Here is a 16241-nt window from a genome sequence, read left to right as displayed (position 1 = left end):
GTTAGGCAGCTTTTAGGATCCCCAGGGCACCAAGCCTGGGCATCGTTGACAATGTCTCTAATGTGAACCGGTCTTGACAGTTCCACAGCTAGGAGGCTGAACGGAGGGACCTGGGTCATGCTTCCGTGATTGCAATGAGTTTCACATTCTAAGGGGCTCTGGGCTGCTGAGACTAGCTGGGGCCTGGCCCTGTCCATGGGTCAATACTCTGGAAATGGCTGGAGGGAGGACCCAAGCGCCCAGGGGCATGTGGGAATGTGAAAGGCATGTTTTCAGCAAGACCCACATCCCTCCATTCTTGGCAAGGACCTAAGCACAGATGCTGTTGCCGGTTTAATTAGAGAGTCAGCAGGAGGGACCGGGGCCGCCATGTGACTGGCGGTGCTGACTTCCACAAGCTGTAATTATAGGCGAGATCTGCCTGTAAGCGGGTTGGCTACAGGCTGGGCTTCATTAAGGGCGATCCAGAATGGGCATGTCCTCAGTCTGTGTGTTTAAAGGGCTGCATTCATGTGTCTTACAGAAAAGTGACAGTCCCTCAGAAACACGTAGAGACTGAGGACGGCTTCACCGTCACCTGAAATGGCAGTAGCCTGGGGGACCGAGCGTGACTCTTGAGATCTGGTGTGTGGCCTCAGAAGGTGCATTGCCGATCAATAATTTTGTTCAGTGAAGATTGTTCTCTGTGCCTGGGGTCGACATTAGACTTGAATTAGTGATGATCAAATGGCTGACACATGGGTGACAAAAAATATTACTTCTCTCTCCCTCTGGTTGGTAAATTATTAAAAATAAATGCCCTTCTCTTCATCTCCAGTTTGAGAGACATGATGGAAAACACTTTGCTACAGGGTCTTCATCTTAATTTAATTCATTCTTCATTCGGCAAATATCTATTTAGGGCCGACACATACCAAGAGCAGCTGTGGACACTTGGGATGTATCAGGTGACAACACAGGCTTCCAGGGCTTCTTGTCGAGTTGAGGGGACCGACAATACCTGACAAATCTTTGCAACACAGAACGTTCCGTGCTGATAAGGGCTGTGGCACACGCCAGACCCGCAGGCAGGAAGGGGATTGTGGGGGCTGGACAGTGAGGGTCACGGTCATAGCGCGGGTCATCTGAGTGGGCCGCAGGCCTCACGGAGGACAGCAGAGCCGAGACTTGGGGGGAGGAGGGGGTTAGGGTGAGGCCGGCTGGGTGAGAAGGTGAGGAGGGCAGCGTGGCCAGTGCAGTGGAGGAGGGCTGACCAGCGGTGTGGCCTCACCCTGCTTTTGCTTTGAAAGGGGCCAGGAGAAGGGCCCCCCACTGTGGTCCGCAGCTGCCGGAGACGGGGGTCTGCATGGGGCAGAGGTCAGCGGCCGGGTGCCCGCAAGTGGCGTCCTCTGCTCTGTGGGCCCCAGTAAGGGTCCCACCAGCCACTGCATCTTACTGGCTTCGTCTCTCGCCACCCCGACCCCATGGTCCGGCTACACCCCCAGGGGACCCGCAGGGGCCTCCCTCACCTGCCCAGCACCCTCCTTCCCAGGGAACTCGCCCGTCCAGAGCCCTTCTCAACCCCCTTCCCTTCTCTTGGACACAGGGATCTTCTATCCATCTAGGAAAAGGGAAGTTGCGCCGAGCAGGGTCTGTCCGTCTGCCCAGCGCTGAGCTCCCAGCCCAGGCCATGCACTCAGTAAGCATGTCCGTTCACCCCTCGCCCCACGGCCATCTGGCTCCTCCCCTGCCCCATCCAGCTGCCTTCCCCAAGGTCACTGATGGCCCAAGAGCCCACCCCAGCCCACTGGGGCGCCGCTCGGCCTTCCCGTCCCGGCGCCCACTCCCCCTCGACTCCACGATCCTCCCCATCGCCTTTTCCCCAAACTCCTGCCTCGGGCTCGTGTCTAGAAGCCCTTCTGCAGCCTTTTCACTTTTCAAGCACTTTAAAACGCTGAGGCCGCCCAGCTGCCACCCCCGCCCCCTCCCTCCCCTGTCCGTCCCTGTCTGCCGTGAGGTGGGACCATTTCCTGCCTCTGCTTCGACAGCGACCCGTGACCCAGTGACTCCTAAATCTCCCTCCAGCCCGAACCTCGGACTCACGGGTCCAGAAGTCCCTCATCTCCCAGGAATCTCTCAAGCCCCTCAAGCTCAAGACGCGCACAGCTTAACTTCATCACCTATGCGTGTTGTTTCTCACCAGAACTTTCTTCCTTCCTATTTTCCTATCCTCAGTCACTAAGACCAGTCCTCAGTCACCTGATTAAAAAAAGAGACGTTTCCTGTCTCCCGCTCCCCTGTCTGCCCCAATGTCCTATCGTACCCCGGTCCTGCGGACTCCGTCTTACCCCACACCTCCCGTCCACCCCTTGTGCCCTAACCTGGCTCATGCCCGCGTCATCGCCCCATCGTGGGGCGGAAGCGCCGACACTCTAGCAGGCAGGGATGCGGGGAGGAGCGCTTTGTGCGCAGAAGGTGCTTAGTTAATCTTTGTACATCGGTTACTCTTGAAGCGATGGGAAATGGTTATGACATCATAGGTCTGAGAAGGAGAGACCCAGAGCAGAGTCCCCAAAGGAAAAACAAGCAGCCTTTCAGAGTTCGCCAGATTCTTACGTGTCTATATGGGTGGATGAGTGAATTCATAAATGTCCCCAGCATTCTCTAGAGCTCTGAGGTAGATAGGGACACAAATACTCATCTGTTCATTTAATGGACGTAAATGAAAGGCTCGCTGTCAGCCAGCAACTGCGCATTCAATATTAACATGACACAAATCTTGTCTACGGCCACGCCACCCTAAACACACCCGATCCCGTCTGATCTCGGAAGCTAAGCAGGGTCGGGCCTGGTTAGTATTTGGATGGGAGACCACCTAGGAAGACCAGATCCTGTAGGCATAAAAAAATTTTTTAAAAAGGGAATTGTAAGGTGACAAGGTCCTTGCAATCTGTGAGGTCAATCAAGGGTTGCCTCGTCTAAAAAAATAAAATAAAATAAATTAACAGGATACAGATCTTGCCATGGAACAGAGACGGTAAAGTTGGAGGGGTGACCTGTCAGTGAGCAAAGCACCCCGTGAAAGCTGGTTGGGTGTTTGCACCCAGTGGGGACGGCGGTGCAGTGGAAGGAGTGTGGGCTCGGGGAGCACTGACCCCCTCCCCACTCCTCACTCCCCCTCAGCCTGCTCGCCTCGGCCTTCCCTTCCCCTCACTCAACCTAACGGCCCTTATCAAGGCCACCCGGGACCTACATCCCGCCAGGTCCGGCGGCCAGATCTCTGCCCTCATCTCATTCCCCCTTCCAACGATATATGACGTTTACCTCGGCCTCCTCTCAGAAGCTTTCTTTTCTTGCCTTTGATGACATCAAAATCTCCTGGATTTCTTCCAAACCTGTCTCTACAGCTTCGACTTCTCTCCTGATCTCCCAAGTCCTTTACCCCCACCGCCAAGCCAAGATGGAGCTGAAATCCGGCCATTCCTCGTTGTCATCATGTCTCTAACCCTAATTTCACTCGCGTGCTCCCTAGACTCACAACAGAGTGCGGTTGGGCCTCTACTCCCTTTGTTAACTTCCCATAGTCGCTTTTCCAGAGAACTCTTTTTAACAGAGACACAGCAATACAATCACGTCCCAGCTTAGAATAGGTTGATATCCGCCCACTGCGACTAGAATAAAATAGCTTTTCCGACGGCCATGGAGATCTCATCAAACGTGCCTCCGACACGTCTGACGGCCTCTCCCGACCCACCCTCCATGCCCATGGGTTTCCGGTCACCCCGGCCGTTCCTGTCCTCCGAACAAGCCCCACCCAAGGACACTCGCACCGGCTCTTCACCTAGATGTCCCCGTCGCTGGCCCTTCTCATCGTCCGGGTCTCAGTCACCTCCCTGGCCCCTTGCTAAGGAACTCCTCCCCGCTGCGGCACTTCCTCTCCCATTACCAGCTCATTTCCTTAAGGGCACTTTTTCAAGACCCGAAGTTCGTAACGTATTTGCCTACATAGCGTTGTCTGTACCCTCCCCCTAGCACGCAAACTCCACAAGCCGGGAGCTTTATCCATTTGGGTGACAGTCTCACCCAGAGCCTCGACGAGAGCCCTTTAATGAATCAACGTTGGATGCGTGCGTGAATTGATGCGTGGATGGTTCCTGTTTCTACCCCTTATTATGAGTGCTGAAGGAGGCGGGGCCGACTGCCCCACCAGGCAGAGCAGCCCCCGTGCCCAGGGCCTGCCACAATGTTAGGGGCCCATGAAAATATTTCTCTTTTAACTTCCTTTAAAATCATAAATACATGCATACATACATACGTACATACACCCATACATACCATATAATACATACACACACACACACACATACATACTATACAATAATGAGTCCAACCTGGCTCACATCCATCTTTACCAGTGCTGTAAACAGTAAATATAATTCAGTAAATACTAAATATAAACACTGCCTTTTCCAATGCAGTAAACAGCAAACATGATTTTTCCTGTTTTGGGGGGACTAGTCAAGCCCGCTGATCCCCAGCTTTCTCTGAATTGAGAACGCAAACCCCTCCCGGCAGGGCCATGGGGTTAGATGAGGTGCCACGTGGAGGAGCGGACTCTGCGGGCCTGGCCCGGAGGGTCCACCCTGTGCCAGCGCAGCCCAGAGCCAGGGCGCTGGGCGGGGTCCCCTGGGCTGGGAGCTGTCCCTCAGCCTGGAAGTCCTCTCAGACCTGCAGGAAACGGGCAGGGCTGGTCTCCCCGTGCCCGTATGGAGGATAATGCAGCTCACCGGTTAAGTAAGCCACTTGCCTGAATTTTCTGATATCAGACCCTGGGGTCAGACCTTGACCCCCCACGTCCCCCGAGTGACAGGGACTTGGTGCCACAGCGCCTCTTTTCAGGAAATTGCGCGTACTGGCTGGGACTCCTGCACGGTCCTCTGCTATAATCTGTCGCCAAAGGCTTGATTTTCCCATGCTGGGGCCGGTGCCAGCGCCTCAGGCTGCCAGGTGCCACTTCCCAACTCTCAGATGGGCGGCCCTGCCTCTCCTCGCCCCCACCCCGCGGGGCCCCCACTCCACCTGCTCTTGGACGAGGCCAGCTCCTGGCCAAGCTCCGGGCAAGGCGGCAGCGGTGACGTGCTGTGTCTGATTTTTCTTGCTTTCCTTGGAGATGCTTGTGCTTGGAAGGGCAGGCGGAACATTGCATCTTGGAACAAATTTGCTTTGATCATGCAAATTAATGCCCGGTTAATGTAGGCAGACTGTCAATTTCACCAGTTAGGAAGAGAGAGAGAAAAAGGGGAAAAAAAAAAAATCCCATCACGGAGACTGATGAAGAATTTCAACAGAAAGCTGCTACTTCAGAAAATAAGCTCCTTCTCCGAGGACGGAGCCTTTCCGGGCGTCCCAGGCAGCCCCGATGATCCACGGGTATGTCGTCAACTTTGCGGGTGTCTTCTTGGTGGACTCCTTGGTGGGCCGCAGCTGGGTGGGATGGCAGGTGAATGAGGGTCTCCGCACGGACTCGATGAAGCCCTGCACATCCACCTTCTTTGGTCCATGGGAACCTGGTGGCTCTCCACTGAGGTGAACAGGTGGGTCCAAGGGGTAGCCACTTGGGGCAGGGGGAGTGCCCCTCCTGTGACCTCCCCCAGGAGTCTGGACCATGTGTGTTTGTGGGTTGGGTTCTGATGGCACCGATGCAGGGTTGGCGTGAGGAGAAAGTGTGTGTTTGCGTGTGTGTGTGTGTGTCTCTGCCACAATTTGGCAAGACGTGCGTGCGTGTGTGTGTGTGTGTGTGTGTATCTGCCACAATTTGGCAAACTGGTCTCGGGTCAGGCGAGGTGATTCAGATCGTCCGTCCTATGTATTCCTGCTTTCTCTGGATAAGTCTCTGGATCAGGGACAATAGCTTTGGATGTTGATCACTATTAGGGCAGTTAAAGAATTAAGTGAAAAACTCCTTTTATTGAGCACATCGTTTTTGTCAGACACGGGCTTATCCGAATCCCCTCCACGTGTTTATGAGATGATGCACTAATAATCTGCCGATTCTGCAAATCAGAAAAGTGAGGCTCAGGCTCTGGGGAACTCAAGTGCTCTTGAGTGTCCGAGGATAATGTCCAGGACACTCTCTTCGCTCTGCCGACAGACGCCTGGGGGACGGGGTCCTGGTCAGCGCCTTCAACACCGTGTCACTCCTGCTGGCAGTGTCACTGTGGGTCAAGTGACCCCTCTCCCAGAGCTCTCCTCTGAGGTCCTGCAGTAGGATGTCCACCTCTCCACACAGCGGATATTAAACTGCATTTTAGTTATTTGCTTTTGCTCATCTTCCGTCTCCTTGCCTGACTGTGAGCTCCTTGAGGGCAGATTCAATTTGTATTAATACCCCAAACACCTAGCAGGGTGTCTGGCCCAGAAAAAGGGACCTTGTTAAGTGCTGTATGACTAAACGCGTAAGTCTCGGTGTTAGAAAACACGCTGGACACCCTGCTGTAGGTGGATGCGGTGATTTTCTGCGATCGATGTCCTGCTTCTCAGCACAGGCTGGGCTGATGCTGGAGGAGAAAGAATCTCTGGGACTGAGGCCTCAGGATGTGCCATCCTGGGTTCCCCTCAACTAATGGTCGTTGGACTCAGGTGCTATGCAGCCTTCTGGGGGCGAAATGGAGACATGTACAAACCTAACTCAAAATACAGGTCACAAGCAGGCTGACATAAGGAAAGGTAACCCATGCGAGATAATCCGTGAGCGAAATGTTTTGAAATAAAAGAGGAAATTTAATGCCGTAGGTAGAGGGCAGCTGGGAGCCGGGTCGCTGGGTGTCCCCGCTAGCTCGTGGCAGTTCTGTGTTGGGCAGGACTTGGAGGGGTCCTCTGATCGTGTCCGGTAGGAATAGGTGGTGCTAGTGCCTTCACCGTCCCTGTTGTAGAGTTTAGCACACATGGGGTCACAGGCACAGTGCCCCATCTGGAGCCAGAAGACCTGCACTGGCACCTGGCTTTGCAAATGTCTAGTTAGATGACCTTGAGACGATCATTAACCGTCTCAAAGCCGATTTCTTTTTCAATACGACGGCGTTAAACACCGGTTCATGAGTATCTATCTCACGGGGTTATTGTTGAGATAAAGTAAGAATGTGAGCGGAATTACAAAGCCTTTTGCACATGGTGGCCCTTACTCTAGCTGTGTTCGTGGATGCGTGAGTGCCCGGTACACTCACTGGTGAACCGCAAGCTCTGGGAGCGGAAGCCTGGCCATTCCCAGGGCACCGTCATAGGAAGAGGGTGCCTTTGGAATTGGGATGACCCAGATTTGGATCCTGCCTCCTCTCTGATCTGGTGCCCCATCTGAAAAATAGCGATAATAATTCCTGCTCTGTGGGGTTGTTTGGGGATGGATTATTTTATCGAAGACTTCTAGTTTAGATCCTGGCACGTGGTCCATTCTCTGTAAGTTCACTATGTCATCTCACAAAGATTCACTGTGTACCAGACACTTCCCTAGGAACCAGAGAGAAAGTGGAAAGAAAAAGAAAGTGGAAAGAAAAAGAAAGTGGAAAGAAAAAGAAAGTGAGCTCCCGAGGCTCACGTTCTAGTGAGGAAGAAATACAACAGACAGATAAATACACGGTCTGTCAAGGGGTGTACGCGCTGAGGATGGGCAGCAGGATAAGGGGGAGAGAGCGTGCTGGGGATACGGGTGCCCTGTCCATCAGGTGGTCACACAAGTTCTCTGAAGCACACCCTGAAGGACGTGAGGTAGTCAGTTACCTGGAGAAGAACATTCTAGAAGAGGAACAGAAAGCACCAAGACCCGAAGGTGGGAGTGTGCCCTGCATATTTGAGGAACACCAGCGAAACTGGTTGGGATGAAGCACAGTGAGTAAGCGGGGAGCAGAAGTAGGCGGGGGCAGAGGGTGAAGAGGGGCCCCATCAGGCAGGGCCCTGGAGGTCATCGTCAAGACTGTGGCTTCTCCCCCACCTGAGATGAGGCTACTGGAGGGCTTCGAGTGGCGGAGTGACATGCTCTCGCTTTTGCTGTAAAGGGATAACTCTTGCCGTGGGTCTCGTAGGTGACAGGGCGAAGCCAGAGCGGGGAGATAGTTTGGGGTGATCATGAAAATCCTGGAGAAGGAGACGGCATGGAGCAGAGCGAGGGCAGAAGGGGTGGTGAGAGGCGGTTGGATTCCGGATGCATCTCGAAGGCGGAGCCGGCCGGATTTGCCGATAGGAGGCTGGTAGGACGGGATACCTCAGTGTCCAGAGCGGTGTCCGGGTGGGAGCCTGAGCTTGCAGAAGCGCGAGCCGCTGTTCATGGAGATGGTGAAGATGGCGGGAGAACGTGCTGGCTGGGGACGGGGGCCTTGGTGGAATCACATTCGTTTTGGACGGGTTAGGAGTGAGTGAGATGCTATGAGACATCTCAGTGAAGATGTCACACGGGTCGTGGACTAACCCAGTCCCAAGTTCGAGCCGGGAGCTGTCGGCCTGTCGGTGGCACTGCAAATGTGGAGCTGGCTTCCAACCGGCCATGAGTCCGGCCCCACTTCCTCCCAGTTCACGAGAACTAGTCGGCGGCCGCACACGTGCGTGTTCGCAGGGGAATGAGAGGGACGGTCTAACCAAGAATAAGCGTGCGGAGGGAGCACTGCCCGGGACCGGGGTGTAGATGAGAGCCGTGGACGAGGGCTGGACGCTGCCCTGCCGGGCCCTCCCAGCGGCTTCCCCGTGCTGGGCTGGAGGACACGCTTTCCCAGCCACGTCCTTCTGTGGCCAGCGAGCTCCTCCCGGCAGACATTTTTCCTTGCAAGTGGACCATGGAAGTGTCTCCTTCAAAGCGTCCGGGGGAGACACGGCAAGAGGAACGAAAATGCCTTGTTCCCTGGACCCAGGCTCCTGACGCGAGGGGCTCGGAGATCGCGGACAGAGTTGGAAAACTCTCAAACACGCTGCTGGGAGAGAACCTGGGTTGACAGGGGACCCGCATGACCAGGCCACCCCCTCACAGCACGCGGGGAAAATCGGCCAGTGCAGACCAGGCTACCCTCGGCCACCCGCAGCCCCAAACGCTCCAGGACGATCGCCCCCTTCCAGCCCCTAAGGGTGGCCTCTTCACCGCAGTGAGCGGTGTGGGAAGTAGCTGCCAGGGCCTGCTCCCTCCACCCCACACCTGTCTAGGATGATCCCCAGCCTCCTGGGGATATAATTATTCCTCCTCTCTTTCTAAAGTCAAAGATGATTGGGATACGTTTTCAGCACAGGGTCCAAAGAACCACAGCTGTGGGATATAACCCCATCTGCACAAGGATTCCCGCGTCCTTCCCCTCGGGGCAACGTGCAATGGTGCATTGCAAGGAAAAGGGCTCAGGGTCAAGGCCACATCTTTCCAGTATGGCCAGGCTAGGGGGCAATGTCTGCAGCCACTTTCCTGTCACACAGAAACATGTAAAATTACACACAGTCACGTATTTACAGGTAGATACGAATTGGAGTATGGAGAGGCTGCAGCACGAATGTAAGAATGTTTCTTTCTCATGCTTTTAATTTTTATTTTTATGAATGTTTTATAATAATTGTGCATATTAGTACAGGAGTACTCATGTATAGCATTTATACTTAAATGACTATGCTTACTATTTTTTAACGGATGGGGGGCTTGCTCAAAAGTAATTTGAGCATCCCCTATTTTTGAGAAGGTAGGCTGAGGGCTAGTGGCTCAGAGTGGCTCCTTTTCAGAGCTTCCTGGGTGTTAGTCTGGGTCAGCAATCAAGTTGCAGCCCCTTGAGTTAAGGCTGCGGTATATGCGGGTACCCGGCAGAAAGCGTAGAGATGGATCAGGAGCAAATATTCTTTCTCCAGGGTTGTAAGTTGACTGGATGGAACTTAATAGTTACTGAGCTGTGCTCTGGGCCTTCCCCCGCCTCCAACACACACACGCACGCACGCACACACACACACACACACACACGCCTCCCTCCATGTACATATCCGCACACACAAATATCTATGCATGTTATACGTAACATACATGTACATATAGTTATATTAGTAATAGTAAATTCATAACATTCTCTTTCACATTGCCACACGTCAATGCCAATGTTAATTGCCTGTTGTATACCTTTCCACACCATTACCCTTTCACATAGAAACATAAAATTATGCACATCTGCACGTTTACAGAGAGATGCAGGTCGGTTGGATCAGGAATGCTACCTCGTTCCACATTCCTCTGCATTCTGGTTTTGTTTCTCATTCAGCAATGCATCGCAGGCATTCCTCAAGCCAATGGAGAATATCTAGTTCATTCTCTCACCATCTGCATAACATCTAGTAGTTTGCGTGTATCTTAATTTATTCAGCCATTTCCCTGTTAATGGACATTTGAGTCTCTCCTAATGTTTTGCCACGATAATTAATGCCACAATAAACACCCTCGAATGTATATCATGTCCCCTCAGTGAGACAGACATTACTCGAGGGAATAGAATAACTCAAGAGAAGGTGAGATCCCATCTGCAGTAATGATTTTGTTGTTGTTGTTCATTCCAGTTACCCGCCTCGTATTTGATAGAGTCGGACACAGCCCCACGTTGAGTGTGTGTGTCCTCGCTGTGAGTGTGCGTGTCCTCGCTGGGGCCACCATCCCAGGTCCGACAACCTAATGTGCCTGTCAAGAGAGGCTTGACAAGGAGGGGCGGGTGTATTGCGGAGCATGTGTTTGGTTTCTGCCAGTGTGAGCCAGGTCCTAGTTAGGGGAGGTGACGTCTGGTCAAAGAAGGAAGTGTGTGTTCAGGCAGATAAATGACCTCACAACTTACTCCCACTTGGCTGCGCTGACAACAAGCCACACGAAGCTGCTCTAGCCAGATGTGTGGTACCCACTGTCCCGGGTAAGACAACCAGCTTGGAATGATGGTGTTTGGGGCTCCCGGCCAGGATAGGAGGATGATGCCTCTTCACGCACCTGCCTCTCCTTCCCCCAGTCTCAGCGGGACAAGTGTCCTTCGTGGGACAGGGGTATCCGTGCCCTGGAACCTTGCAGGTACAGAGCTCTTCGGTCGGCCTCTGCTCGCTGTTTCCCACAGTGATTCATCCACAGATGCACCGTGTGAATGTGACTGTGTCTGTGTCGCTCAGAGCTCTGCAAGCCCCTTGCTGCCTTCCAAGCCCCTTGTGCAGACTTTGCACATCGTAGTTTTTCAGCAACTGTTTTGTAAACGAGCAAGTAAGCCGATGCTCTTGACCAAGGTGGGACTTGGCGGAGCACACCCAGCAGGGCCTCTGAGGCCTGCTCCCTGCCTACCTTCACCGCCTTCGCTCTGTTGATGAGCCCGTCGTCCTGAGAACTCCCGATGAGCAGATCGACCTTCGCCCGTGGAGGCTTCTGCAGCGCTGTGGCTGGAGCCTGTCGGAGGTACTGGCCATCGACCACGGGACCCCAGTAGTGGAAAGGGCCACTCACAGCCAGGAGCTGCATTGGGTGCAGAGAGGTGCCACTGTTTACGTGGGTTTTATCCATTTTTAACAAATGGTACTGAAATCGTCAATTGCATCGCTTCACTTAATTAGGTCTTGACCATTATGAACACCAATGCTGGTTATCCATCTGGGGCTCCATGGGGAAATCAGAACAAGCAGGCAGGACACCAGGGGACAGTGCCAGGGGCAGGAAGTGAGTCTTGCTCTGAGCAATGGTTGGTCCCCAGGGGAGCTTCTCAGAGTCTCCCTGTCAAGGTGACACAGATCCACAGAGAAGAATACGTAAACCTGAGCCTGTAGGTGTATGACTAAGGAAGGAGGAGACACTGATCGAGAAGGGGTGGTGGCCAAAGGCAGGACATGACAGAGAAATTCATCATTTTGGCCACTATCCAACTAGCTCACATTTGGGGGAACTGAGGATCAGACCCACTCCAGGTCTGTGAGTCCAGGCTCCTTGCTGAAGGGATCAAGCCATCAGCTCAGATGTCAGCAGTTATTCCTGCTAGGGTCCATTCATTAACGTCAGGACCAGCCTGGAACTGTGAGCTGCGAGCAGGATCTTTGCAGGCAGGAGAGTGGGGCACACGGCTGTCCTCTCTAAGGGGCGGGTGGCCCAACACCATTGCAGCATGATCAGAACACTCAGTACGTGTGGCCGTGACCGGACAGAGGGCCACCACAGTCCCAGCACAGGCACGCCCCTTCCCATATGTCACTTCCTTTTATTCTGCTACTCTATAAAGTCCACATTATTATTCCCATTTCACTGGTAAAATCCCACTGGCTCAGAGATATGTCGGCCGTCAGTACCTACGTGGGATCCATTACACACCGGGTCTGTGCACAGCACAGGGGTCAGGGAGTTTGCATTCTAGCGCTAGCTGGTGATCAATCTACTGTGTGGCCTTGGGGATGGGGGCTGTCTCTTTTATAGGCCTGGTTTTCCATTGGTACAAGGTCAGAGAGTGTCCCTCCCCAGCTTGTTCCCCAGTGCCCACCTTGGTCTGGGCATCGTTGAGGACATCGGCAGGCTTCTGGCGGAAACAGGACACCATCTCTTGGACGGACGAGGTGGGGCAGTCGACCTCCTTTGCCAAAGCAACTGCCTGCTGCTGAGCCCTCTCCTGGCTGATGACAGCAGCGGGGGACAGCACGGAGCCCCCCTGGAAGAGAAAGCAGGGTCAAGGTTGATGATCTAGACCACTTCCTTCCCCCTGCTCAGCCCAGAGACCTCAGGAGTCCCTGGACCCTTCGCGGAGATCGTCACACGCATTTGGGGGGTCAGGATGGATCCATATCACGTCAACGTGCCGCGTGATCTTGAACAAGCGTCTCCCTCGGCCTCAGTTTCCTCACCTGTGAAGTGAGGGCACTGGACAGGTTTAGGGCTGGCTGTGAAGCGAAGCTGCGTTTGGATGCAGAAGGGCCGATGGTGGCCGAACAGGGACAAAGATCGGAACTGTCCTCTGGGACGAGGACTGTGCAAAAGGTGGCACCGTGCCCCCGCTACACCTCCTGGGGCTCCTTAAATAGCGAGCTTTCCTGGTCCAGTTAAGACAGACGTGGACTTTAAAACAGATGCCCGCCCGGGAGGTGATGAAAACAGTCTCTGTGGAAGTCCACTGTGCCGGCAAAGTCACCGCAAGTCTCCGTGGACATTGCGGGTTGCTGATAGCACGTCCTCTCTAAGAACATAGGTGGTGGGAGTCGGGTCCCAGGAGGAAATTAAGGCACATGAAGAAAAAAAAAAAAATGCACCGTGGTGGCTCCAATCTTATCTGACATCACACAGCTGGCGCGTGACAATCGGCACCCCAGTCCAGGCGGCCCACCTCTGGCCGTGACAATCGGCACCCCAATCCAGGCGGCCCACCTCTGGCCGTGCTCTCAACCCCTACACTGTGCCACACGCATTGTTACTTCCGGAACAAGGTGGCATGACCCTGAGCTGAGCCAAACCCTCTCAATGCAGCGTAAAGAGAGCGTTGATCTGGCTGACCCCTCGGTGGACGTTCCCAGCCTAGGCCCTCCCCTGAGCTAAAACTAGCAGAAACCGAAATTACAAGAAACACAGGACCCAGTCTGCTCAGACACAAAATGGGAGCTGCTGTCACTGGGTCACTAAGGGGGTCATTGCTGTAAGGTGGAGGAAGCATTCTGGAAACTGTAAAGTGGGGTGCTCGCCTTCATCGGGGTCGTTGGCGAAGAAACACAGGACCCAGTCTGCTCAGACACAAAACGGGAGCCGCTGTCACCGATCACTAAGGGGGTCATTGCTGTAAGGTGCAATGTAAACTGTAAAGTGGGGTGCTCGCCTTCATCGGGGTTGTTGGTGCTGTTAGGGACCGTGTGAAGGAGACACCAGACAGACACCCAGCGGGGAAGACCCCCCCTCCTGAGCGTTCAGCTGGCCGTGTCTCCTGGAACAAGGGAGCACATTCCAGCATTGCCCCTAGAACGTTCCAGTGGCTTTGTGCTTCAGAGTCGGGACGAAAAGCAGGGCTCTGAATCGCAGAAGCTAAATGCAGCACGGGGCGGAAGTTCTGTGCCCTAGACCTGGCCTCTGGTACCACACGAGGACTTTACCAGTGACTCAACACCTTTCCCTCCTGGGAAATGTGGACGCCCAGGCGTCGACTGCACGTGGCACCTCTGGGGTGAGATGCCTAAAGCGTCACAAGAGCCAGCCTCGATGGACTGCTTCCCTGTACAGACTTCCATCTGCCTCGCCGCCTGCCCACGAGGCAGATGACATTACCGTCTCATGTTTTTAGATGACGGGGCTAGGGCCTGTAAGAGGCAGGGGCAGACTCTGAGCGCGAGCCGCGAGTCGACCTTTCATGTACACCCGGTAGGCCGTTGGTGAAAGGCGGTAGCACTGTTATCCCTGTTATTTCTACGTGGTTAGCAGGTCCAAGGAGGGACCTTGTGGCCAGAGTCAGAGGAGGGGCTGGACAGTCTGAAGCCAAACCGAGGGAGAGGGAAGCGTGGAGGGGGTGATCCTGGCACAGCCACAGTGTGTCCAAGAGCTCCAGGCTGCTCAGAACAGGGCTGGCAGCCGGGTCTGCAGACTCAAGACAGAGCAGGCAGCGTTCATGACAATGGCGTTTCCTGTCCTCAACCCATTTAGATAAGCTCAGACCCCTGTCGTCAGCCGGGTGTGCTGCGAGGTTCCTGCTCTGCTGATCTCCTGCACGTGGCTTCCCCGGAGCGTCAGCATCTGTAAACTAGGAGAGTCCCGGGCTCGCGATGAGAATAAGCAGCAGGGAAAATAAAATGCTCAGCCACCCCAGGCCCAGGAATTCAGCAATGGTGATGCCAAACAGGGTCAAAGAGATTTAGCCTTAGTGTGACGTCCTTGTGCCCACATGTTTGTTTCCAAGGATGGCAGGGCTGGCCTTTCTGAGAACCACTGGATGTGCTTTGTCTCCAGAGGCAGCAGACACACGCATACGCACACACGCACACACACACACGCACACACACACACACACACACATGCTCCCAGCTCAAAGCCCCCTGTTCTAAATTGCAAACTGAGCTGGCAAACTGCAGGAGCCCCTGCCTTCAGCTTTGCGCACAGTGGGGCTGCAGGGAGATGTGGATTTGGGGATGGGTTCCCCTCATGTTTCAACATTGTCCACAGTGATAAAAGCCAGAGCCCTGACGTGGCGAGGCCGTGGATAGGGGCGCGGGTTACACCGATATTGTAAGACAGCTTAGAGAACTTTCCTCTCAGAGTGTTTTGTTTTCATTGATCTTTCTGGAGGAAACCTTTTTCTTCATGGAAATTCAGTGGTTAAACGAGCCAACAGCAAGCTCGGCCCTCACTTTAGAGCACCTGGTTGGAGACACAGGATGAGGGGGCGGGGACGCGGTGCAGAGTTGGGCGAAGAGCAGGGGCTTCAGGGGCAGAAGGACCAAGTTCAAAGTCCAGCTTGTTACTCGCTGATGAAGTGACCTTGGGCATGCGACTGACATCTGGGGGACCTCGATTTTCTCATCTGTGGGGGGGAATGATAAGCCGTACTTCACAGTCATCGTGAGGGTGCAGAGAAGTTGGGGGTGTCCACAAGAGAAGACGCGTGGGGGGCGGGGGAAGTTTGTGTGCCGTTTGCCCCGTGAGGGTTTGGAGGAGCAGGGTTTTGTTGGCCTGCCCAGTCATACTGGCGGTCCCTAAGCCCTGGGCTGGCGCTTTATCTAAATCTGACCTATCTATGAAATGGCAATGAGGGTTTTTTTTTTTTTTAAATTTAAAAATAGCTCAGGGCAAAACCACAATGGCTGACCAGTATTTTTTTCTCCCTAGAGCCTCTGAGCATCGTGAGGTGTCTTGAACGTTGTAAGATACTAATTGAGGTGACCTTGGTAGGTCACCCCAGAGCTAGGGCTTGTCCCCGTCCAAGCACACACATAGACACACACACAGTCACAGACAGAAAGACATACTCACACACAGACACACACGTACGCACACCCACACTCGGATGCACACACACAGCCACAGACACACACACACTCAGACTTTCTTGAAATGCACACCTCGGAGTCTCCCGGGAGGACCCAGGCACAGGTCATCCATGAAGAAGTCACTGACCACAAAAACGATGAGGAGGGGCTTGGTTTGTCTTTCTTGGGGCATCACTGAGTCCAAGGAGGTGGCTCCGGGTGGAAAGTGAGTCTACAGAAGGTGCCTTCCCAGCATCCCTCACACATGGGTGTCCTGTCTGTGAGGGGGACGGTGACATTCACCTCACGGGGAAAGAGGCAATGTT

The 16241-nt window shown here is 54.0% G+C and overlaps 1 protein-coding gene and 1 pseudogene across 1 annotated transcript in view; one reads left to right on the top strand and one right to left on the bottom strand.

Moving 5' to 3' along the window:
• Positions 1-16241, bottom strand: part of TG (thyroglobulin) — a 216739-nt gene that overhangs the window by 22690 nt on the left and 177808 nt on the right. Inside the window, exons 42-43 of the mRNA XM_006912929.2 lie at positions 12465-12629; positions 11288-11455 (exon numbers count right to left, since the gene is read on the bottom strand). Coding sequence (XP_006912991.1) covers positions 11288-11455; positions 12465-12629 — 333 coding nt within the window. The remainder of the gene's footprint in view (positions 1-11287; positions 11456-12464; positions 12630-16241) is intronic.
• Positions 2761-2879, top strand: LOC112480560 (annotated as a pseudogene).

The sequence above is a fragment of the Pteropus alecto genome, unplaced genomic scaffold, assembly GCF_000325575.1.
Source record: "Pteropus alecto unplaced genomic scaffold, ASM32557v1 scaffold105, whole genome shotgun sequence".
Classification (NCBI taxonomy): domain Eukaryota; kingdom Metazoa; phylum Chordata; class Mammalia; order Chiroptera; family Pteropodidae; genus Pteropus; species Pteropus alecto.
Note: the sequence above shows the minus strand (reverse complement) of the source record. Positions and strands in the feature narration are given on the sequence as shown.